This window comes from Hyaena hyaena, unplaced genomic scaffold (assembly GCF_003009895.1).
Source record: "Hyaena hyaena isolate Hyena2069 unplaced genomic scaffold, ASM300989v1 scaffold_5, whole genome shotgun sequence".
NCBI lineage: Eukaryota > Metazoa > Chordata > Mammalia > Carnivora > Hyaenidae > Hyaena > Hyaena hyaena.
In genome coordinates, this window is record NW_024080637.1 from 8,842,569 (window position 1) to 8,865,272 (window position 22,704).

General features: G+C 37.2%; 1 protein-coding gene across 1 annotated transcript in view; it reads right to left on the bottom strand.

Moving 5' to 3' along the window:
• The window catches only part of OSBPL9 (oxysterol binding protein like 9), a 177,717-nt gene that overhangs the window by 134,227 nt on the left and 20,786 nt on the right, over nt 1-22,704 (bottom strand). Inside the window, exon 2 of the mRNA XM_039238149.1 lies at nt 10,009-10,059. Coding sequence (XP_039094080.1) covers nt 10,009-10,059 — 51 coding nt within the window. The remainder of the gene's footprint in view (nt 1-10,008; nt 10,060-22,704) is intronic.

Here is a 22,704-nt window from a genome sequence, read left to right on the forward strand (position 1 = left end):
AGTGTTTAATTTAGTGTCCTTAAGTATATTTATTCATACAATTGTGTGATCACCAATGTTCATCTCCAGAACTTTTTCATCTTCCCAATCTATAACCATTTACTCATTAAACACTAACTTCCCAATTTCCCTTCTCCCCCCAATCCCTGGAAACTATCACTTTCCATAAATTTGACTACTCTAGGTACCTCATATAAGTAGAATCATACAGTATTATCTTTTTGTGACTGGCTAATTTCGCTTAAGTACAATGTCCTCAAAGTTCATCCATGTGTCAGAATTTCCTTCCTTTTTAAGACTACCATTTCATTCTATATACATATCACATTTTGTATATCCATTCGTCCACTGAATGAATACTGGGTTGCTTCTGCCTCTAGGCTACTGTGAGTAATGTTGCTATGAATATGGATGTACAAATATCTGTTTGAGTCTACTTTATATATATATATGGAAAATATATACATATAAAAATCAGTATTATTTTTATAAGTTTATTTTTGAGAGAGAGAGAGAGAGACAGAATGTGAGCAGGGAAGGAGCAGAGAGAGAGGGAGACACAAAATCCGAAGCAGGTTCCAGTCTCCAAGCTGTCAGCACAGAGCCCGATGTGGGGTTCAAACTAATGAACTGTGAGATCATGACCTGAGCCAAAGTTGGACACTTAACTGACTGAGCCACCCAGGCACCCCTAAATCAGTATCATTTTAAGTCAATTCACTATCTTGAAAACTGGGTGAGCAAAGGGAAATAATCAAGCATATATCCTGTTTACTTGATCTGTAGCACTGGGTAACCAAATACATGAAGAGAACTATCTCCTTATAAAATTATTTCTAATAAAAATAAAAACAAAATGGTGAAATATCACAATTTTGCAACCCCAAAATGAGTTAATGAATCTAGGTACTGAGCATCAGTAGCTGCTAATATCAATAATGAGCAAAAACCAGACATTACATATCACTTGCTAAAAGAACACACCACCACCTATAGTCTTACCAAAGGGATCAAACCTGAGTCTGATCTAGTCTCTGCATCCACTTGCTAATTTATAGGAAAAGCAGAGGGCAGAGGAGTATGCAGAATTACAGCTATGTGCAATAAGTAAAATCCACACTATGGAAAACTACAGGTAGAAGGGTCTGGATTCTTCAATAGATAAATTACAAGCAAAAGTTATCAAGTTAAAAAGAAGGCCAAGACAAAAGTATAGAATTTAGGAATGTAAATCCAAGAAGTGATTACTATAATAGTGGTTACATTAAGAGACAGGAAGAGGCCTATAATTTAAATGAGTCACATAAAGAGGCTTCCAGGATACTTGCCAAAATTCTATTCTTAACCTGGGTAGTAGTCACAAAGATTAATAATTAAGCTACATTTCAAAGGAAAAAATAGTGCTTTAAATGTAACAATGAGACATTGGTCCAAATTCAGATTGAATTCAACTGAAGAGCTGTCTCAAAACAACTCTGCCAAAGTCTCTCTACTTAGCTATCTCAAGCCAAGAAAGCAGTTAATACCAGACTGTGCAGTGACTAAGGTCAGTAACAGTGCTTAGAAAAGCAATAAAACCAAGGCGACAAAAGAGAACCCAATGGAAAGAAAAAAACAGTGAAGAGTATCATAATCGAAGTTTAAAACACCTTTATGCTATCACATATACATCATCTGCTCAGAACAAGCCTATCTCATTTCCATCCTGCAAACTTACCATACTTATGTCTAGCTCTGCAGATCCACACCCCACGCCCCCAACCCCCGCTTAGATTTTGTTTCTGGATTCCGATACAAGATGTCAACATAGGAAGATCCTGAACTCACCTCCTCCCACAAACATACCAAGTCAAAAGTTGTATGTGGAATAATTTCCTCTTTCAAAAATCTTAAATGCTGGCTGAGTGACAAACAACACATCCAGTAAATGAGATGAAAACCACATCAAAGTGTGTAGGAGAGGCCTCGACAAAAATCTTACCATAAACCATACTCTAGGTACTACATCCCATAACCAGGAAAGAACTCAAAGCCTGGAGCTTCTCCTTGAAGAGCAAAGGCTTCAGACCTCACAGTGGGCATCCTAACTTTTAAGATATACACTTGAGAGACAAAACATCTTTGAAAATTAACTGGGGCTTCCATCTGGAGACCCACAAGACTCCAGCAAGCAGGGAAACTGCTCTTAAAGGGTTCAAGTGCTCTGATTCACCCACCCCAAGGCCCAGCTCACAGATAGCTGATTACACCCAGACTTAAAGTGAAGGAGGCTCACCTGCTAATATTAAAGCATCAGCCTAACAGGGCAGGCATCTAATTTTAACACACACATCTAAAAGCCTCTTGGAATACTATACACGGATAGAAACTGGTAGATACCATTTTCACACTCTCCTCTTGCTATGCTCAAGGATACTAGTATCTCTTAGAAGGGAGCTTCATGTGTCTGGTGCCCAATTTTGGGGGCTACTGCCTAGGAGATGCCTCTTGATCTTGAGACCAGGGGAGCTTGCATCCCTGGTCCCACAGGACTGTAATAATTGGTGCCACCCACAAGGGAGAGTATACTTGTCTGGTGCCCTGAGTTTTGTAATTGCTACCAGGGGACCCTCTATATCACCTTACTTTGGTAACCAGTGGGGCTTACACTTGTGGGTCCCACAGTCTAACCAACAGAGAAAAAATTCTTAAATGGCTACCACCCGAGTACAAGAGGCAACAGATCCAGGAACTCAGTCTTTCTGTGAAGTAAACTAGCTACACATCAGGACTATAGCCTGAGGGGCTTCTAATCAAACATGCATCTCGGGCCTGGGGCGGGGGGGGGGGGGGGGGGGGGGGGAAGGTGCTACCTTCACATTCACCCTCTGCTGCACTCCAGAGGACCACTACCTCCTGCACAAAAGCTTTACACATGTCTGGTGCCCTGGTTTCTATGCCTGAAGTCCCAGATTTTCTGCCTACTGCCCAAAGAATGTCCCTGAATCACCTGGCTCTAGTGGCCAGGGTGGGTAGCACTTCTGGGTCCCACAAGACTGTGGTAATAGAAGAGATGGTTCTTGGCAGGCTACAACTACACAAACAGCAGATTATAGCACATTCCCCAGTCTTTCTGTAAAAGGGGCCCCTTTGCTCACCCAGTAGCCTTGGTTTGAGGGGCAGACTTCACATTTGGCACATAATGTTTAATGACCTATGGAGCTGTTCTCAAGAAACATGGGCTATGGACACCATCTTGGCCCTCTTCCTCTGCCTTGCTCGAGTTCACTGGTATCACCCAAAAAAGAACTCATACATGGATCTGCAGCCCCAATTTCTGTGTGACTGACATCCAGAGGATGCCTCTAGATAGGCTGGCTCTGATGGCCAGTAGGGCTTACATTTAGAGTCCCAAAGGTCTGTATATAATTGCATACTTTTGTGGGGGGGGTTATTAATTTTTTTAATGTTTATTTATTTTTGAGAGACAGAGAGCGAGTCAGGAAGAGGAAGAAAGGGAGACACAGAATCCAAAGCAGGCTCCAGGCTCTGAGCTGTCAGCACAGAGCCCAACATGGGGCATGAACTCATAAACCATGAGATCATGACCTGAGCTAAAGTCAGACACTTAACCAACTGAGCCACCCAGGTGTCCCTATAATCACATACATTTAAAAGCTCAGACCTCAGTCTGCTTTCCAGTCAGTTTGAATATAGGTGCTAAGATCCTCCCCTTTGGGACACTGACAGGTCTTGGCACATCCTGAACTACTGGGAGCTGTTACAAATATAATAGGCTGCTTGGACAAGCATTAAGGTTCGAGAGACAACCAAGAGCTGAGGAAGGGCTGAATGACAAAGTTGCACCTCCTACACAAGACTCCTCCTTCAAGACTGGGAGAGGTGGGTGAGAGTCAAGCAAAATGAAGAAACAGAGGCATATGTTCCAAATGAAAGACCAAGATAAAAACCTCAGAAAAAAACCCTAGAAACAGAGACAACTAATTTACATGATTGAGAGTTCAAATTAATAGTCATGAGGATGCTCACCAAACCAGAGAGAAGAATGGATAAACATAGTGAGAACTTCGAGAAATAGAAAATATGAAAAAGTACAAAACAGAAGTCCCAGAACTGAATACACTAACTGAACTCAAAAATATATTTGAGGGGTGTCTCAGTGGCCCAGTTGGTTAAGCATCCAACTCTTGATCTCAGCTCAGGTCTTGATCTCAGGGTTGTGAGTTCAAGCCCCACATTGGGCTCCACACTAGACACAGAGACTACTTAAAAACAAACAAACAAACAAACAAAAAACACTAAAAGGGTTCAACAGCAGATTAAATGAAGCAGAAGAAAAGAACAGCCAACTTGAAGACAAAGCAGTGGAATTCACCCAAGCAGAATAGCAAAAGGATGGGGAGAAAAAAAAAAGGAAGACAGTTTAAGGGATGTATGAGACAACAACAAATAAACTAACATTCGCATCACAGGGTTCTCAGAAAAGCAAGAGAAAGGGGTAGGAGTCTTATTTGAAGAAATAGTGGTTGAAAATTTCCCTACCCTGGGGAAAGAAACAGACATCCAGGTCCAGGAAGTACAGAGAATCCCCATTAAGATGAACCCAAAGATATCCATACCAAGACACATTATAATTAAAATGTCAGGAGCACCTGAGTGGTTCAGTCAGTTAAGTGTCCAACTTTTGGTTTCAGCTCAGGTCATGATCTCACAGTTTGTGGGTTCAAGCCCTGCACCAGGCTCCACACTGCTGGGGTGGAGCCTGCTTGGGATTCTCTCTTCCTCTCTTTCTGCCCCTCCCCTGCTTGCATGCATGCTGTCTCTGAATAAATAAATAAACTTTTAAAAATAAATAAATATCAGAAGTTAAAGAGAGAATCTTAAAAAAAAAAAAAAAAACTTGTGATATACAAGAGAACTCATGTAAGATTTTTCAGCAGAAACTTCACAGGTCAGAAGAGAGTAAATGTTATATTCAAAGTGCTGAAAGAAAAAACTTCCAACCAAGAATACTGTAGTCAGCAAAGTTATCGTTCAAAAGTTAAGGAGAGAGAGAAAGTTTTCCAGACAGGTACAAGATAAAGGAGTTCATCACCACTACACTGGCCTTTTAAGAAATGTTAAAATGACATCTTTGAGCTAAAAAGAAAAGGCACTATCTAATAACCAGAAAACATATGGAAGTAAAAAACTCACCGGTAAGGCTAATATATAGTAAAGGTGAGAGAATAACCATTTTTAAAGCTGGTATAAAGGTTAAAAGACAAAAATAGTAAAACCAACTATAACTACAATAATTAGTTAAGGGATACACAAAATAAAAAGATGTAAAATATGACATCAAAAACATAAAACATAGTGGGGGGATAACAAAAATATAGAGTTTTTATAAGTTGTTAGTAACATAACATATACTGTTATACATAAAGGCTGTTATTTGTGAATCTCATGGCAACTGCAAAGCAAAAACCTATAATGAAAAAGGAATCTAAACATAATACTAAAGAAGGACATGAAACTACAAGGGTAGAGAACAACAGAAGAAAAAAGAACAGAGAGGAACTACAAAGACAACCAGAAAACAAATAACAAAACAGCAATAAATACATACTTATCAATGATTACTTTAAATGTAAATGAACTAAATTCTCCAATCAAAAGACAGAGTGGCTGAATGGATTAAACAAACAAACAACTAGACTCTTTTATATGTCATCTGAAAGACATTTCAGATCAAAGGACACATGCAGAATGAAACTGAAGGGACAGAAAAAGATACTCTGTACAAATAAAAAAGAAAACTGGTGTACCTATTCTTATATCAGACAAAACAGACTTTTAAACAAAGACCGTAATAAAAGATGAAGAATGGTACTGGATAATGATAAATGGGTCAATCCAACAACAAGATATAATGTTTGTAAATTTTTATGCACCCAACATAGAACCAAAATATATAATAAAAATGTTAACAGACCTAAAGGAAGAAAATGATAACAAAACAATAATTGTAGGGGACTTCAATAACCTACTTTCATTAATGGATAGATCAACCAGACAGAAAATCAATCAATACAGAAGCACTGGCCTTAAAAGACACACTAGACCAAATGGACTTAATATATAAATACAGAACATTCCATTCAAAGCAGCAAACTAAACATTCTGCTTAAGTGCACACGCAACATTCTTCAGGACAGATCCCATTAGGCCACAAAACAAGTCTCAATACATTTAAGAGGACTGAAATCATATGAAGCATCTTCTCTGAACATAAGGGTATAAAACTAAAAATCAACCTGCAACACAGTGATTTATAACAAATATATTTGGCTATTCAGAAGACCAAAATTATTTCTCACATATATTTGATCTTCTTCTATAGTTTCTGACTCATAGCACCCAAAATCTTTGAAATTTCCTAGGTACTGAGAGTGATTAAAGTGTCTTTTCTTATGTTAATGAGGAAAACTTTACAACCCACATAAGAAAGGGGGCTTGTTGCCAGGGGGACCAAGTATGTGATTACACAGTTGGAACTTTTAGTCCACCCCACCTCCAAGTATGGAGAGGAAAGGGAGGTTGAAGCCTGAATCAGACTAAAGACTTAGTCAATCATGGGGCGCCTGGGTGGCTTAGTCGGTTAAGCATCCGACTTTTGCTTAGGTCATGATCTCGCGGTTCGTGGGTTCGAGCCCCGCGTCGGGCTCTGTGCTGACTGCCAGCTCAGAGCCTGGAGCCTCTTTCAGTCTGTGACTCCCTCTCTCTCTGACCCTCCCCTGCTCACGCTGTCTCTCTCTCTCTCTCTCCTAGAAATAAATAAAAATATTTAAAAAAAAAAAAAAAACACTTAGTCAATCATGACTATGCACTGAAACTTCATAAAAACCCAAAAGGACTGGGTTCAGAGAGGTTCCAGGTTATTGAACACATGGAGATGGGAGACGGTGGTATGCCTAAAGAGGACACACTCCTTTACCCTTATCTTGTCTTAAACCTCTTTATCTGGCTGCTGATTCATATCCTTTAGTAAACTGGCAAACATGTTTCCCTGAGTTCTGAGTTGCTCTAGAAAATTAATCAAACCTAAAGAGGAAGATGCTGGAACCTCCAACCTGCAGCTGATCCGTCAAAACACAAGTAATAAAAACCTAGGACTTACAATTGGTTATTTGAAGTAAAGGGTGGAGGGCGGGCTTACAGAACTGAACCCTTAGCCTGTGAGCATTTTTCAGACACATCGATCAATGGAACAGAATAGAGAGCCCAGAAATAAACCCACACATCTCTAGTCAGTTAATTTATGACAGTGGAGCCAACAACATACAATGAGAAAAGAACAGTCTCTTCAATAAATGCTGCTGGGAAAACTAGACAACAAAATGCAAAAGAATGAAGGTGGACCATTTTCTTATACAGCACACAATTATTAACTCAAAATGGATTAAAGACTTGAACATAAGACCTGAAACCATAAAACTCAAGGTAAACATAGGTGGTAAGCTCCTTGACATTGTTCTGACTCCAAAAGCAGAGGCAAAAAGAGCAAAAATAAACAAGTGGCATGACATCAAACTAAAATCTTCTGCATTGCAAATGACATCATCAACAAAATGAGAAGGCAACTTATTAAATGGGAGAAATATTTGCAAATCACATACCCAATAAGAGGTTAATATCCACAATATATAAAGAACTCATACATTCAATAGCAAAAAAACCCAAACAACTCAATTTAAAAATGAGCAGAGGATGTGCCCATTTAAACACATTATTCCAAAGAAGACACAAGGTGGCCAAAAAGCACATGAGAAGATGTTCAACATCACTGATTATCAGGGAAATGCAAATCAAAAACATGAGATAGCACCTCACACCTATTAGAACGACTATTATCAAAAAAACAGAAATAACAAGTGTTGTAGAGAACATGGAGAAAAGGAAAGCTTGTACACTGTTGGTGGGAATGTAAATTGGTGCAGCCACTATGGAAAACAGTATGGTGGTTCTTCAAAAAATTAAATAGAACTACCATATATATGGTCATATATATGATCACATATATGATCCAGCCATTCTAGTTCTGGGTATTTATTCAAAGAAAACAGATGAACAAATAAAACTCATGGATAGAGAGAACAGACTGGGCATCAGCGGGGAAGAGAGCTGGAAGGTACACAATAGGTGAAGGCAGTCAACTGTATGGTGGTAGATGGTAACAAGATTACTGTAATCACTTTGTAGTATATACAAATATCAAATTATTATACTGTATACCTAAAATTAATTTAATGCTATAAATCAACTTTACCTCAATAAAAAAAAGAAAGAAAATGAAGGGAAATATCATAAATGTTTTTATGAAGCAACTAAAAAAAAAAAAAGGACAAGAAGTAACAAGTGTCCGTGAGGATATGGAGAAAACAGAACTCTCATGCAATGCTGGTAGAAATGTAAACTGGTGCAGCCGCTAAAGAAAAACAGTGTGAGGTGGCTCCAAAATTAAAGAGAGAACTACCACAGGACCCAGCAATTACACTTCTATGTATTTACCTGAAGAGCATCAAAATACTAATTTAAAAAGATGTATGCACCCCATGTTCACCGCAGCATTATTTGTAACAGCAAAGATATGAAAGCTACTTAAGTGTCCACTGATGGATGGATAAAGAAATTGTGTTATATATATTTCTTTATATATCTATCTTTATGTACACACACACACACACACACACACACTGGAGTATTATTCAACCATTAAAAATGAATGAAATCTAGTCATTTGCAACATGAATTGACTGTGAGGCTGTTATACCAGGTGAAACAAGTCAGACAGAGAAAACCAAATGCTGTCTGATTTCTCTTACCTGTGGAAACCTAAAAAAACAACAATAACAACAAAACACACACCAAGCTCACAGATACAGAGAACAGTTGGTAGTTGCCAGAAGCCAGGGATGGGGTAGGAGAAAAGTTCACTGTTTTGGGGGTTTTTTAGTTTCAATAAATTGAATGAAAAAAAAAAAGAATTTGGTTTCTTTCTCATAGTTATTTCCCATTTCTTTCAATTAGCTACTGCTAATAAAGACAATAATATGTTTACCAAACATATTCACATCTTCAAAAGTAAATATGCGGAGAAGAGATGGCAGAGAGAGCACAAGAGGAGCCTGAGGAAGCAAAGACTACTAGAAGCTGATTTACCCAGTAGTTATGTTAAAGGCAGGCTTACTAATAATGCAGTACTAGATATTGTATCCCCAATCAAGTACTTTTTCTTGCCTTTAGCAATCTGGATAATGATGGAAACTCCAGTAAGGTAGCCACTAGCCATATGTGGTTACTGGGCACCTGATATGCAGCTAGTCTGAACTGAGATATGCCATACATGTAAAGGACACTGGATTATGAAGACTTAATATGAAAAAAATAATGTAAAATATCTCATTAATAATTTCTATTGATTACATGTTGAAATAATAACATTCTGGATATACTGGCCCAAACAAAATATATTATTAAAATTAACTTCACCTGTTTGTTTTTCCTTTTTAATGCGGTTACAACAAAATTTTAAGTTATATATGTGGCTCACATTATATTTCTACTAGATATCACTGCCACGTAGAACCTTATTAAACAGTACTGAATAGGAAAAACAAAGCAACTATAAGTGGGGATTTCCAGACTTATTTCTACTCTTTGCTCTACTACCAATACTACAACTCATTTGATTTCTAGCCCTTGTCTCTGACTGTAAAGTAGAGGTTAAAGAAATAAAAAAATCAGTTGCTGCATTAAGTCATGAATATAACATTAAATCATTGACCAAAAACACTGAGTTCTGGCCCTGGTTCAGGCACTAGCAGTTACACCGGAGAAATTGTTTTTTTTCTGCCTGAGCCTTAGTTGCCCATCCCAACAATTAGTGAGAAAACGACTCTTAGACCTCCATGATCCGTCAAATATCTTTTTGTCAAAATTGGTTTTCATAAAATGAATACTCACTCTGAGTCTAACACATCCTCTGCGAGAGCCTCTCATCATTTTGTCCTTGGACTAGAAGAAAAACAAAAACATTCGATGAATAAAGATTAATATACTGTTTATAGAATCATCTGGGGATAAAGAGAAAAAAATTACAGTAGTAATATCCCTCCCTTCTCCCCATCCCCCTACAACCCCCAAAATCAATAAGGGTAGGAATCAGCAGTTTCAAATGAATGTTTTAAAGTCGTGGTGAGAATGTTGGTGCACTGTTGGTGGAAATGTAAATTGGTGCACCCACTACAGAAAACAGTATGGAGGTTCCTCAAAAAACTAAAAATACAAATACCATATGATCCAGTAATTCCACTTCTGGGTATTTCTCCAAAGAAAACAAAAAAATTAATTTGTACACACACACACACACACAATGGCATGTTACTCAGCCATAACAAAGAATGAAATCTTACCATTTGTGACAACATGGATGGGCGTATGGGGTATTATGCTAAGTGAAATAAGTCAAACAGAGAAAGATAAATACAATATAATTCCATTTATCTGTAAAAATCTAAAAAAAACAGACTGATAAATACAGAGAACTGGTGGTTGCCACAGGGGAGGACGTAGGGGGATGGGCAAAATAGGTGAAGAGGATTAAGAGGTATAAACTTCCAGTTATCCAGTTATAAAATAAGTAAATCATGGGGATGAAAAGCACAGCACAGAGAATTATAGTCAGTAATGTCATAATAACTTTGTATGTTGACAGATGGTAACTATACTTGTGGTGAGCAGTGAAATGTTGAATCACTAAGCAGTACAAATGAAACTAATATAATATTGAATATCAACCATAAAAAAATAAAATGAAAACCTTTTATAGTCTATATAAATAAACCTAATCATAGAACTTTATGGGTGCCTTTAATGTAGCATATATTACACTATAATTTTCATTCCTCCTCATGCCTCTTGACTCTCGCTCAGTGTTTCTCACATTTTAAAGAATTTGAGAAACACCTAGAAAGCTAAGAATCACCTAAAGGCTTAAGATTCATTCCCAGATGATTATGAGTCAGGAAGATAGAGGACCACAATTTGAGAAACATTGCTTTATCTCTTTTCAATTCCCCAAATAGGTCATATTTTTTTTGCCTCTGAGATTTCTCATCCAATGTTCGTCAGCTTGGAATATGCGTGACTCTAATTTTCTGCCTTTCCATCACTCATCAAGCACCTTACCTTACCTCTGATTTGGATTCCTATCCTGGGCTCTGAGAGTCTCCTGTATGTTCCCCTGTCATGACGTGCACCACCCTGTGCTATAATGGCTAGTTTACTTGTCTCAGTCACTCACGAGACTGCATATTCCTTAGGAAGTGGGAATTGTATCGGACTTACACTCCAGAACAGTGTCTGGCACACATTAGATGCTCAAAAAATATTTATTAATGAAATGTTGCTTACCTTTTAAGTCTCCCTTACTAGACTGAGCTGAGCAAAGGCTATATTCTGCATAATAAGCCTTATGTTGATATTCAATAAATATTCCTAAAATTAAATTTAGTCATGTGTAATAAAGTGAAACATCAAATAATCAAAGTTTTAGAAAGATTTAATACCTCCACAACTCGTATTTTTCTGTACTCCCCTATATGAGTGAGAAGTAAAAGAAGCCATATCATGAAATTATGTTTTAAAAAAAAATTGTTCCACTTTAAGCCACAGATGCCCTGCATCCAATGTACTGAGCCACAGGAAAACTTCCAGTTATGACTACACAGGATTTAATATACAGCATGGTTACTATAGTTAATACTATATTGCATACTTAAAAGTTACTAATAAAGCAGATCTTAAAAGTCCTCACCACACACACACACACACACAAAAGGTTAACTATGTGAGGTGATAGATGATGTTAACTAACCTTACTATAGTTATCATTTTGCAATATACACATATATATTATCACACTGTGTACCTTAAATTTATATAATGTTATAATCAATTATATCTCAATAAAGCTAGAAAAATAAGTATTTCTTGGGGATACCTGCATGTCTGTACATAAAAATCTGCTTTATCCTTTTCATTGCCTTCAGTACTTTCTATGAACATAGCCTATTTTTCTATCCTAAACTTATGAATGTAACAATATTTCAATGATAAATCAAAGTTGATTCTCTTCAAAAAAAAAAAAAAGTACTGAGCCATAGGAATTCATGTTCAAAAAGGATTATTAAAGTATAGAAGACAGGGGTGCCTGGGTGGCTCAGTCAGTTAAGCATCCAACCTCGGCTCAGGTCATGTCCTAACAGTTCGTGAGTTCGAGCCCTGCATCGGGCTCTGTGCTGACAGCTCAGAGCCTGGAGCCTGCTTCAGATTCTGTGTCACCCTCCCTCTCTGCTCCTCCCCTGCTCACGCTCTCTCTAGCTCTCGCAAATAAATAAAAACATTAAAAAAAATTTTTTAAGTATAGAAGATAGTCTTTTCTTATTCCACTTAAAATACAAGAAGGACTCATACATTTTATTAAAAACTTAAATACCAACTGCAGTTGTAAGAGTTTTTTGTGAACAAATACAGTTAGCAAAACACAGTTAACAAAAACATTCCCTAAACAAAAACCTTTACCATACCCTAGACTTATCTTCAAAAGTGTCAAGACAAACACAAAAAATAATAATTAGTTTGAAAATACTCAATGAGAAATAGAATACAACTCAAGGTAAGAACCAAAACATTCATCCTCAATTACTCTTCCACTTTTAAAATTATGGCTATAGTAAACAGGAAAAGGGTAAGACAGGCCCCAATGATGGTACCACTATTAGGGTTATGAATTAGAAAACACGGAAAGAAATAAGTGAAAATAATTAAATGTAACTAGAAAAACTAGTTAAACAAATGTAACTAGAAACAATCAGACAAATCCTGAATGTGAAATATCCTACAAAATAATTGGCTTAGACTCTTTAAAATGTCCAAAAAAGGGGAACCTGGGTGGCTCAACTGGTTAGGCATCCAACTTCAGCTGAGGTCATGATCTCATGGTTTGTGGGTTTGAGCTCCATATTAGGATCTCTGTTGTCAACACAGAGCCTGCTTCAGATCCTCTGTCCCCTTCTCTCTCTGCCCCTCCTACTCTTCCTCCCTCCTTCCTCTTTCTCTTTCAAAAATAAACATTAAAAATAAATAAAAAGTTAAAATGTCCAAAAAAAAAAAAAGATCAGCATGTAAATAAGTGCAATACAATGAAAAATAAATTACATGAATACAGGGACAAAGTGATGTGAACTACAGAAGGCTCCCTGCCATGGAAAAAGATCAGGGAAGGCAATACTGAAGTGAAGAGATTTCAAGTTTCAATCTAGGACTTAAAAAAAAAAAAAAAGATTCTAATGAGAAGAGGAGGTAGCAAGAAAAGGGCAGTCCAGTCCAAGGAAACAACACCAGCAAAGGCACAGGTATAGAAAACTCTACACACAAACTATTCATAGGAGAGTAACAGATCCAAGCACAGAGTGCAGAGAGGAACAAGGAAAAAGACAAGACTGAAAAAGAGATTCCCCAATATCCATTCTCTCTTCTTCCTTTCAGTAATAAAACCCTCCAAACCCCAAGTTTTAACTGAACACATGGCTCTCCTGTTGGATATTACACTTCCAGCCTCCCTTTCAGCTAGATATAGGCTATTGATCTATATATTGGCCAGTGGGCTATGAATGGAAGCAATGTCTGCAACACATTATGCCTTTATTTGTGTATGTGAGAGAGAAAAAGTGAGCACGAGTGGGTTAGAGGCAGAGGGAGGAGAGAATACCAAGTAGGCTCCATGCCCAGTGCAGAGCCCCACACAGCAAGCTCGATCTTAGGACAGTGAGATCATGATGTGAGGTGAAATCAAGAGCCAGATGTGTAATCAGTTGAGCCAGCCAGGCGTCCTTACACTGTGCCCTTTTTTTTTTTTTTTTACATTGTGCCTTTAAAATAAAACAGCTTATAGGGCATCTGGCTGGCTCAGTCAGAAGAGCATGTGACTCTTGATCTTGGAGTCAGGAGTCTGACCCTTGTGTTGGGTGTTGAGGTTACTAAAAAACATACATAAATAAACTTAAAAAAAAGAATCTGCTTAAAAACACATTCTTTTCAAGTACACATGGTACATTCTCTAAGACAGACCAAATGGTAGGCCATAAAACAAAGTTCAATAAATTTATGAGGATGGAAACAATTCAAAGCATGTTCTTTGATCATCATGTGTTAAAAGCAGAGCTCAATAACAGAAGGAAATTTGGGAAATTCACAACTATGTGGAAATTAAATGATATACTCCTAAATAATGAATGGGTCAAAGAAAAAAATCGGAAGGGAAATTAGAAAATATTTGTGATATGAAAATGAAAACAACATACCAACATTTACAGGAGATAGTGAAAGCAGTTCTTAGTGAGAAAGTTCTAACTGTAAAAGCCTACATTACAAAAGAAAGATCTGAAATCAAGAACCTAACTTTTTACCTTAAATAATAACACAAAGTAGAGCGCTAAATCTAAAGCAAGCAGAAGAAAGGAAATGATAAAGATCACAGCAGAAATAAATGATTAGAAAACAGAAAAACAAAAAATCAATGAAACCAAACATTGGTTCCTTGAAAAGATCAACAAAACGGACAATTTAGCTTTACTAACCAAGAAAAAAAGAGGACTAACATTATTAAAATCAGGAATAAAAGAGGAGACATTACTAACAACCTTAGAGAAACAAAAACGATTCTGACTAAAGAAGACAAAAAAATCTGCATAGACCTATATAACAGGAGATTGAACTAGTAATCAAAACACTTATCACAAAGAAAAGCCTTAGGCCCCGGTGGCTTCACTGATAAATTGTATCAAAGTTAAGGATCTAACAACCTTTCATACTCTTCCAAAATTTTAGAAGGAAAACTTTCCAACTTTTTCTATGAGGCGAGTGTTATTCTGATACCAAAACCAGACAAAGATATCACAAGACCAACACTTAACCGTGAATAAAGATGTAAAAATCCCCAGCAAAATACAAGCAAACCAAACCCAGCAACATGTAAAAAGGATTATACAGAATGATGATTATGGTCTAAATTTGTGTCCCCCACCCCTCAAATTCATATGTTGAAATCCTCATCCTCAAGATGATGGAATTAGCAAGTGGAGCCTTCGGAATCACCCTCATGAATGGGATTAGTGCCCTTATTTTTAAAAGCCTAGCAGAGTTCCCTTCCCCTTCCACAAGGTGAGGTTACAGTGGAAAAAAAAAAAAAAAAAAAAAAAGGGCATCCAAGAAGCAGGTCCTCATCAGACATTGAATCTATAGTGCCTTGATCTTAGACATCCCAGCCTCCAGAACTATAAGAAAAAAATTTCTGTTGTTTATAATCTACCCAGTCCATGGTATTTTTGTTGTAGCAACCCAAAGATACTAACACAATGACCAAGCGGGATTCATTCCAGGAATGCAAGGTTGGGTCAACATATAAAAATCATAATATACCATATTAATAAAATAGACAAAAATCACATGATCATCTCAAAATCAGGAAAAGTACTTGACAAAATCCAACATTCTTTCATGATAAAATCACTCAACACTCTAGGAATGGAAAGTTACCTCTTCAACCTGATAAAAGGCATCTATGAAAACCCACAGCTAATATAATAATGAATGGTAATGGACTAAAAGCTTTACAACTAAGAACAGGAACAAGACAAGGATATCCTCTCTCATCACTTCTATTCAACACTGTACTGCACTCTAGCTGGGAAAATTAGATTAGAAAAAGAAATAAAAGACATCCAGATTGGTAAGGAAGAAAAACTACTGGAAGATGACAGAACCTATATACAGAAAATCCTAAGAAATCCACCAAAAAAACTATTGGAGATAATAAATGAGTTCAGCAAATTTTCAGACCACAAGACCAATGTATAAAAACCAATTGTGCCTCTATACTCTTGGAACAAAATATCTAAAAATGAAACAAAAAAAAAAAAAAAAACAATTCCAGGGGTGCCTGGGTGACTCAGTCGGTTAAGCGTCTGACTTCAGCTCAGGTCATGAGGATCTCGCAGTTTGTGAGTTTGAGCCCCTCCATCAGGCTTTGCACCGACAGAGCAGAGCCTGCCTTGGATCCTCTGTCTCCCTCTCTCTCTGCCCCTCTTCCACTCACGTGCACTCTCTCTCTCTCTCAAAAATAAACATTTAAAAATCCATTTATAATATCAAAAAATATTAAAACACTTAGTAACAAATTTAATTTTTAGAAATACAAAGTTTATACAATAAAAACTGCAAAACACTGTTGAAAGAAGTTAGAGAACTAAATAAATGGAAAGATATCTCATGTTCATGGAATGGAAAACTTAGTATTGTTACAACGGCAATACTCCCCAAATTGACAGATTGCATATAATTCCTTATCAAAATCCCAGCTGTCTTTTTGGCAGAAATTGACAAACTGATCCCAGAATAACCAAAACAATCTTCAATAAAACAAGTTGGAGAACTCACAATTCTCAATTTCAGAACAATAAAAAAAAAATCTACAGTAACAAACACAGTAATTAGAACAATGAAACAGAATGGAAAGTCTAGAAATAAACTCATATAGCTATGGTCAACTGATTTTTGACAAGGATGCCAAGACCATCTAATGGGGGAAAGAATAATTTTTCTGACAAAGAATACGGAGACAACTGGATATACCCCTTTGCAAAAGAATAAAGATGGACCCCTACCCTATACCATATAAAACCATTATACTTATTAATAATAAAGTAAAACTATGAAACTCTTAAAAGAAAACATAGGTATAACTCTTTGTAACCTTGGATTATGCAATGGTTTCTTAGTTATGACACCAAAGACACAAACAACAAAAGAAAAACAAATTGAACATCAAACTTAAAAAAAAAAAAAAAAATTTATGCTTTTCAAAGGACACTATCAAGAAAGTGAAAAAACAAACCACAAAGTGGAAGAAAATATTTACAAATCATACATCTGGTAAGGGACTAGTATCTAGAATATATATAAAAAAAACTCTTACAATTCAACAATAAAGATAACCCATTTTAAAAATGAGTAAAGGATTTTGATACTTCTAAGAAAACCAGATTAACAAAATAACCTGCTGGTGATAAATGTTAAGAAAATAAAGCAGGGTGATGATCAGAAAGCTTGTACAAGGGGGAATGGGGTTCTACTTTAATGTAGATGGTTTGGGAAGCCAGAGGAGTTGATATCTACACTGAGATTTAAATGAGAAACAGCCATTCAAGTGAAGACTCTGAGGGGTAAGTTTCAGGCAGAAGGAACAGCAGGAAAGGATTCATTAGTAGGCTTGTTCTCCCATTCTCAGCAAAGGCTATTTCAAATTTTCTCCATTCTCCCACCACACAGAGTCTCCCTCAGCACATTTCCACTTGGCTTTCTCACAGGCATTTCAAACTCAACATGTCTGAAACCAACTCATGATTTCTCTCTCAAATCCTATCTTTCATCCATCCAAAGTCCACCCCTCTACTTCTGTCTCCTAAAAATCTCTCAAATCCTTCTGTATAATTTTATCTCCAACTGTAACCACCCTAATCCAGACCTCCATAATCTGTCCCCAATGCTGCATCATGTTCTAACTCCTCTCTTCTCTAACTCCTCTCTACTCTTCCTCTGTTCTAATCTTTCTCCATATAGTAGCCAGAGGAATCTTTTCAAAACATAAATCTGAGCAGGTCACTACCTTGATTAAACCTAAAATAAACAAGAGGCATCTGGTTGGCTCAGTCAGTTAAGGCTCTGACTCTTGATTTTTGGTCACGTGATGATCTCATAGTTCAAGGGGGCAAGCCCCACACTGGACTCCATGCTGACAGTGTGGAATCTGCTTGGGATTCTCTCTCTCTCCCCCTCTTTCTCTGGCCTTCCCCAACTCACTGTGTGTGCTTTCTCTCTCTCAAAATAAATAATAAACTTTTAAAAAACAAACAAGCAAAAAAATATTTCAAGGCTCTACACTGCTCTTAAGATAAAAATCCAAATTTCTTAACTTATCCTCCTATAGAGACTCTGTTTGCCCTGGCCCCAGCCTACCTCTAAAGTCCCCATCATCCCTGCACCCCAGCCAAACTGACCTTTCATTGCCTGAACCAGTCAAGTGCCTTCCTGCCTTAGGACTTTTATATAGATTGTTCCCATTGTTTAAAGTGCTTTCACTGATCTACCTTCACTTCATTAACTGGATAATTCCTATTCATCCCTTAGTTCCCTAAAAAGGACAAGCTTTACCTGAAGCCCTAGACTAGATTACCCACCACTCACATAATATTCTTTTAACACCCTTTTCCTTCATAGTACTGTGGAGAAAAAAACTTCCCTGGATTTCTCAGTGTCACGTAAAAAAGCCCAAGAGTTCTCCAACATTTCCACCTTATTTTCCCCATATGAAAGAATAAAACTTCTTTTATTTCCCACAGACAGTTGAAAGGTCAAAGCCTGGAGTATGGAATAGGTCCCTAGGCTAAGCCCCCAAGGTGTCAAGAAGAAGGTATCAAGTATCTCCCTAGGTATAAGAGGAGAGGAGAGGAGAGGAGAGGAGAGGAGAGGAGAGGAGAGGAGAGGAGAGGAGAGGAGAGGAGAGGAGAGGAAGAAAGAAAGAAAGAAAGAAAGAAAGAAAGAAAGAAAGAAAGAAAGAAAGAAAGAAAGAAAGAGGGAGGGAGGGAGGGAGGGAGGGAGGGAGGGAGAAAAAGAGAGAGAGAAAGAGAAAGAAAGAAAATGAAGCCTCAGAACTGGAAAAGGTCACAAGGCTATCTGGCTCCAGAAAAGATTTTACTTGCATACCAAGCTAGGTATGCAAGTAAAGGGCTAAAGTTAGGATTTAGGTTTCTTACTTTTCTAAGGCAATCCTTTCAGGAGGGCAGAGGGACAGTTGCCTCTTCACCCTTCATAAGCAGAAAGAAATCATTTCTCCTCATCCCTCATGTACATCTACTTGGCTATATGTGTAGGACAATTGATGTGGCTCTTATGGCACTGCCCTAGGGGTAAGGGCTAGGACTAGGGCAGAAGGAGGCCAATACACTTATGATTATTAAATCTGTCTCTAACTCAGAATACCCCATGTGTGCATTCAGGATAAAATTAATAAAAATGAATATTAAAAATCTACCAATATTTAAATAACAATTAAGCCAATTCTGAAACTACTTATTTGAAGTCCATCATGCCTGTTAGCCTATAAATTTTAAGAGCATAACCTAATAATAAAAACTCAAAAATATTTGTTGAATGATGATAGGAAGGCTATACATACATGCAGACAACCATTTTAAGTTTCAATAAATATAGTCTGTAACCATATATACTATGTCTTACAGCAAGTAATCTGAAGCTTCTATTATTATTTTGGTTACGTTGTTGAACAAACCACAATAAGGTTGTTAAATTAGCTGCCCTAGTACAAATTAAATGACATAGCTCTTAGTCTGTCACTAAGGCTGTTAATAAGCCTGTCTCAAAGGAAAAGAACCTCTGTGCTTTATGCTGCCATCTTCATACCTGCTTGCCACTTAGATATCTATTTTGGTATGGACTGCTGCTCCCAGGAAGTCAAAGAACAGGGCCTAACCTCAACCTGTTTTGATAAACAGCTGAGGATATAATCAGCACATTCAAAATTAGCCCCTGCTAGGAAGAAATCTAGGCTGGGGTTAATCAACCAAAAAAGGCTTTTCACTGACCGCAGAACAAAGGACTTCGTGGAGAAAAATCACTAAATTAACAAAACCAGAAACAGTTTTCCTTTTCCCATAGTAGTAAGTTTCTCAAAAGGTCACATAAGTGTATCAGAAAGAAGAATTTGTGTTACCAAAATTAAATGTTCAAACTATTCCAGAATGTAACTTTTTTAGTTAGGCTCACTTAATGAGAGGGACACCTGTATCCACAGAGATACATATCATCTCTTTCACTCCAAACCCACTGACCACCGCCACTACCCCATTCCCCCCACACTCTCCCAATGATCACTTTGGGGAAAATGACAAAAAGCCCAGCAGACTAATGAAAAATACATATATATTATCTTTATCCTAGTTAAAAGTAAATGGACTTCACTTTACATATAAATCACACTATGTGATTATAATCTCAGCAGTTCATCAGGAAGTTATCAACGAAGACCCCATTAAATAACTGTTAAATAGAATATAATGTAATCTCAACCTCAAGTTGCCTTTTTTTTTTTTTTTTTGAGAGAGAAAGAGAGAGAGAGACAGAGGGGGCACAAGTGAGTGAGGGGCTGGGTGGGGGGAGTGAGAAAGAGAAGTGGGGCAAATGCAAAGTGGGGCTCAAGCTTACCGGAAGCAGGGCACTTGCCCTAAGTAGGACTCGAGCTCACCTGAAGCAGGGCACAAGCTCACCCTCCGTGGAACTCAAACTCCCAAACCATGAGATCATGACCAAAGCTGAAGTCAAATGCTTAACGACTGAAACACCCAGGCACCCTCAAATTGCTTTAAAATGCTTTGTGGACAGATCAATAATCACTGAGGGATGTTACTGAATTTTATTTTTAAATAAACCTTCTGGTCTATCAGCCTACAGGGGAAAAGGGAAGTTTTTCTTTCATCTGAGAATTACAGAATCATGCAAAAATTGCTATAGAACATGGGATCTGAAATTGGTTGTGAAATGAGTATTAGGAAACAAACAAAAAGTCCCAAAATCAGAGTGGTGTGACAATAATGACCTGCATTCTCAAGAAAATACCACAAAATACTCTTAACTTATAGAGTTGTCTGTCCTGTCCATTTCTTAAATCCTTAGGAAAAGGTTATTTTGAGGACACTGAGAATTATGAGCTGAATGTCAAGTCTTAAATCAGCTTAATGTACAATTGCTTCTCACAAAGAGGTTAACGCAATCTAGCAGAGCCTCTTGTTATACTTGAGATATATTTTACTACTTTATCTGAACTTCAGTGTACCACATAAAAAATATCTTCTGAAAGGATGATTACATACATTTCGAAGTAATTTAAATTAAGAACAGCTCAAAATAGTCTCCATTTAGGCTTCTAAGGTTATAGATACACGAAATCTCTTTTTAAAATGTACAAAATTCAAGGGCGCCTGGATGGCTCAATCAGTTAAGCATCTGACTTCAGCTCTGGTCATGATCTCCTGGCTCATGAGTTTGAGCCCCAAGTCGGGCTCTGTGCTGACAGCTCAGAGCCTAGAACTTGCTTCGGATTCTGTATCTCCCTCTCTCCCTGCGCTTCCCCTCTCTCCTTCAAAATAAACAAACATTTTTAAAAAGTCAAAAAAAAAAAACGCACAAAATTTGGGGCACCCAGGCGGCTCAGTTGGTTGAGCTTCCAATTTAGGCTCAGGTGATGATCTCACAGTTCATGAGTTCAAGCCCGGAGTAGGGGTTTGTGCTGACAGCTTGGAGCCTGGAGCCTGCTTCAGATTCTGTGTCTCCTTCTCTCTCTGCCCCTCCTCCACTCTCAAAAATAAACATTGAAAAAAATTTTAATAAATAAAATGTATAAGATTAATTCAATCTCTCAATCACATATGTGCTTTAAAAAAAAAGGAAGGAAGTACTATTTCTAGGAAAAAATTACATTAAGTAACCATACCCAGAGGTATATAATTTACATTATCCTATAGACAGTACAGTTTAATGAAATACCATGGGCTGTAAAGTGAAAGAGATAAGATTTTGAATTTCAGCCCTGCCAACTTGATAGTAGTGTGACTTTGGTTAAGCAACAAGTTCCCTGAGCTATTACTTACTTTTATAGGATTATTACAAGTACTGAGTTAAAACAAATAAGTCACTTAGGATAACACCTGGCACAAGATTCATGCCTCTTCCTCGCTTCTATCTTAAATATTTCAGGAGACACACAATCATTTCCTCTGAGCCTAAGCTAACCTGTGCCCTTTAGACTGTACTTTCAGGCATGTCTCCTAACATCAGCTCAGTCTTCTCTATACACACTACACACATACACACAAAACCAACCTGCTTTAGTAAAAATACAAAATTCTTACAAAAATAAGCAAGAAACAAATCATAATGGTTTCTTCCTTCATGCTAACACACTTCCTTTGTGGATTCTTTCCCAATCCAGCTTCTACACTCAGGTACAATTTATTACATTCTATTCAATTTATGGGTGTTGCTACTACACTAGTTATTATATTGTATTATAATTGTTTGTTATACCTCTTTTCCTTGTCAAACAGTGGGTTTGATTATATTTGTATTACTATTATTCCACCCTTTCTTACAGAACTTAATCGATGCCTAGGACCTAGAAGATAGTAGATAAATGTCTGCTAGGTGAATAACCCCAGCTTTCTATCCCTGGTACCCCACTCATTCAACAAACATAATTCATTCAAAATATGCCCATTCATTCCCAATTTAGTATTCAAGCATTCTAAGTAAAATAGGCTAAACTTTCCCCCCCATTTCCAATGCCTTTATATCTCTTTTAAACAAATTTTTTTACAATTACACTTAAAAATACTACCATAAAACAATTAAAGAGCAATACAAACTTCTAACGTTATGTAAGAACTAAATCAAATAAAACTTAGTACCAAAGTAACCACTTAGTTATATCTTCATTATAACTAGTTAACTGTACCTCCAACAGGGCTA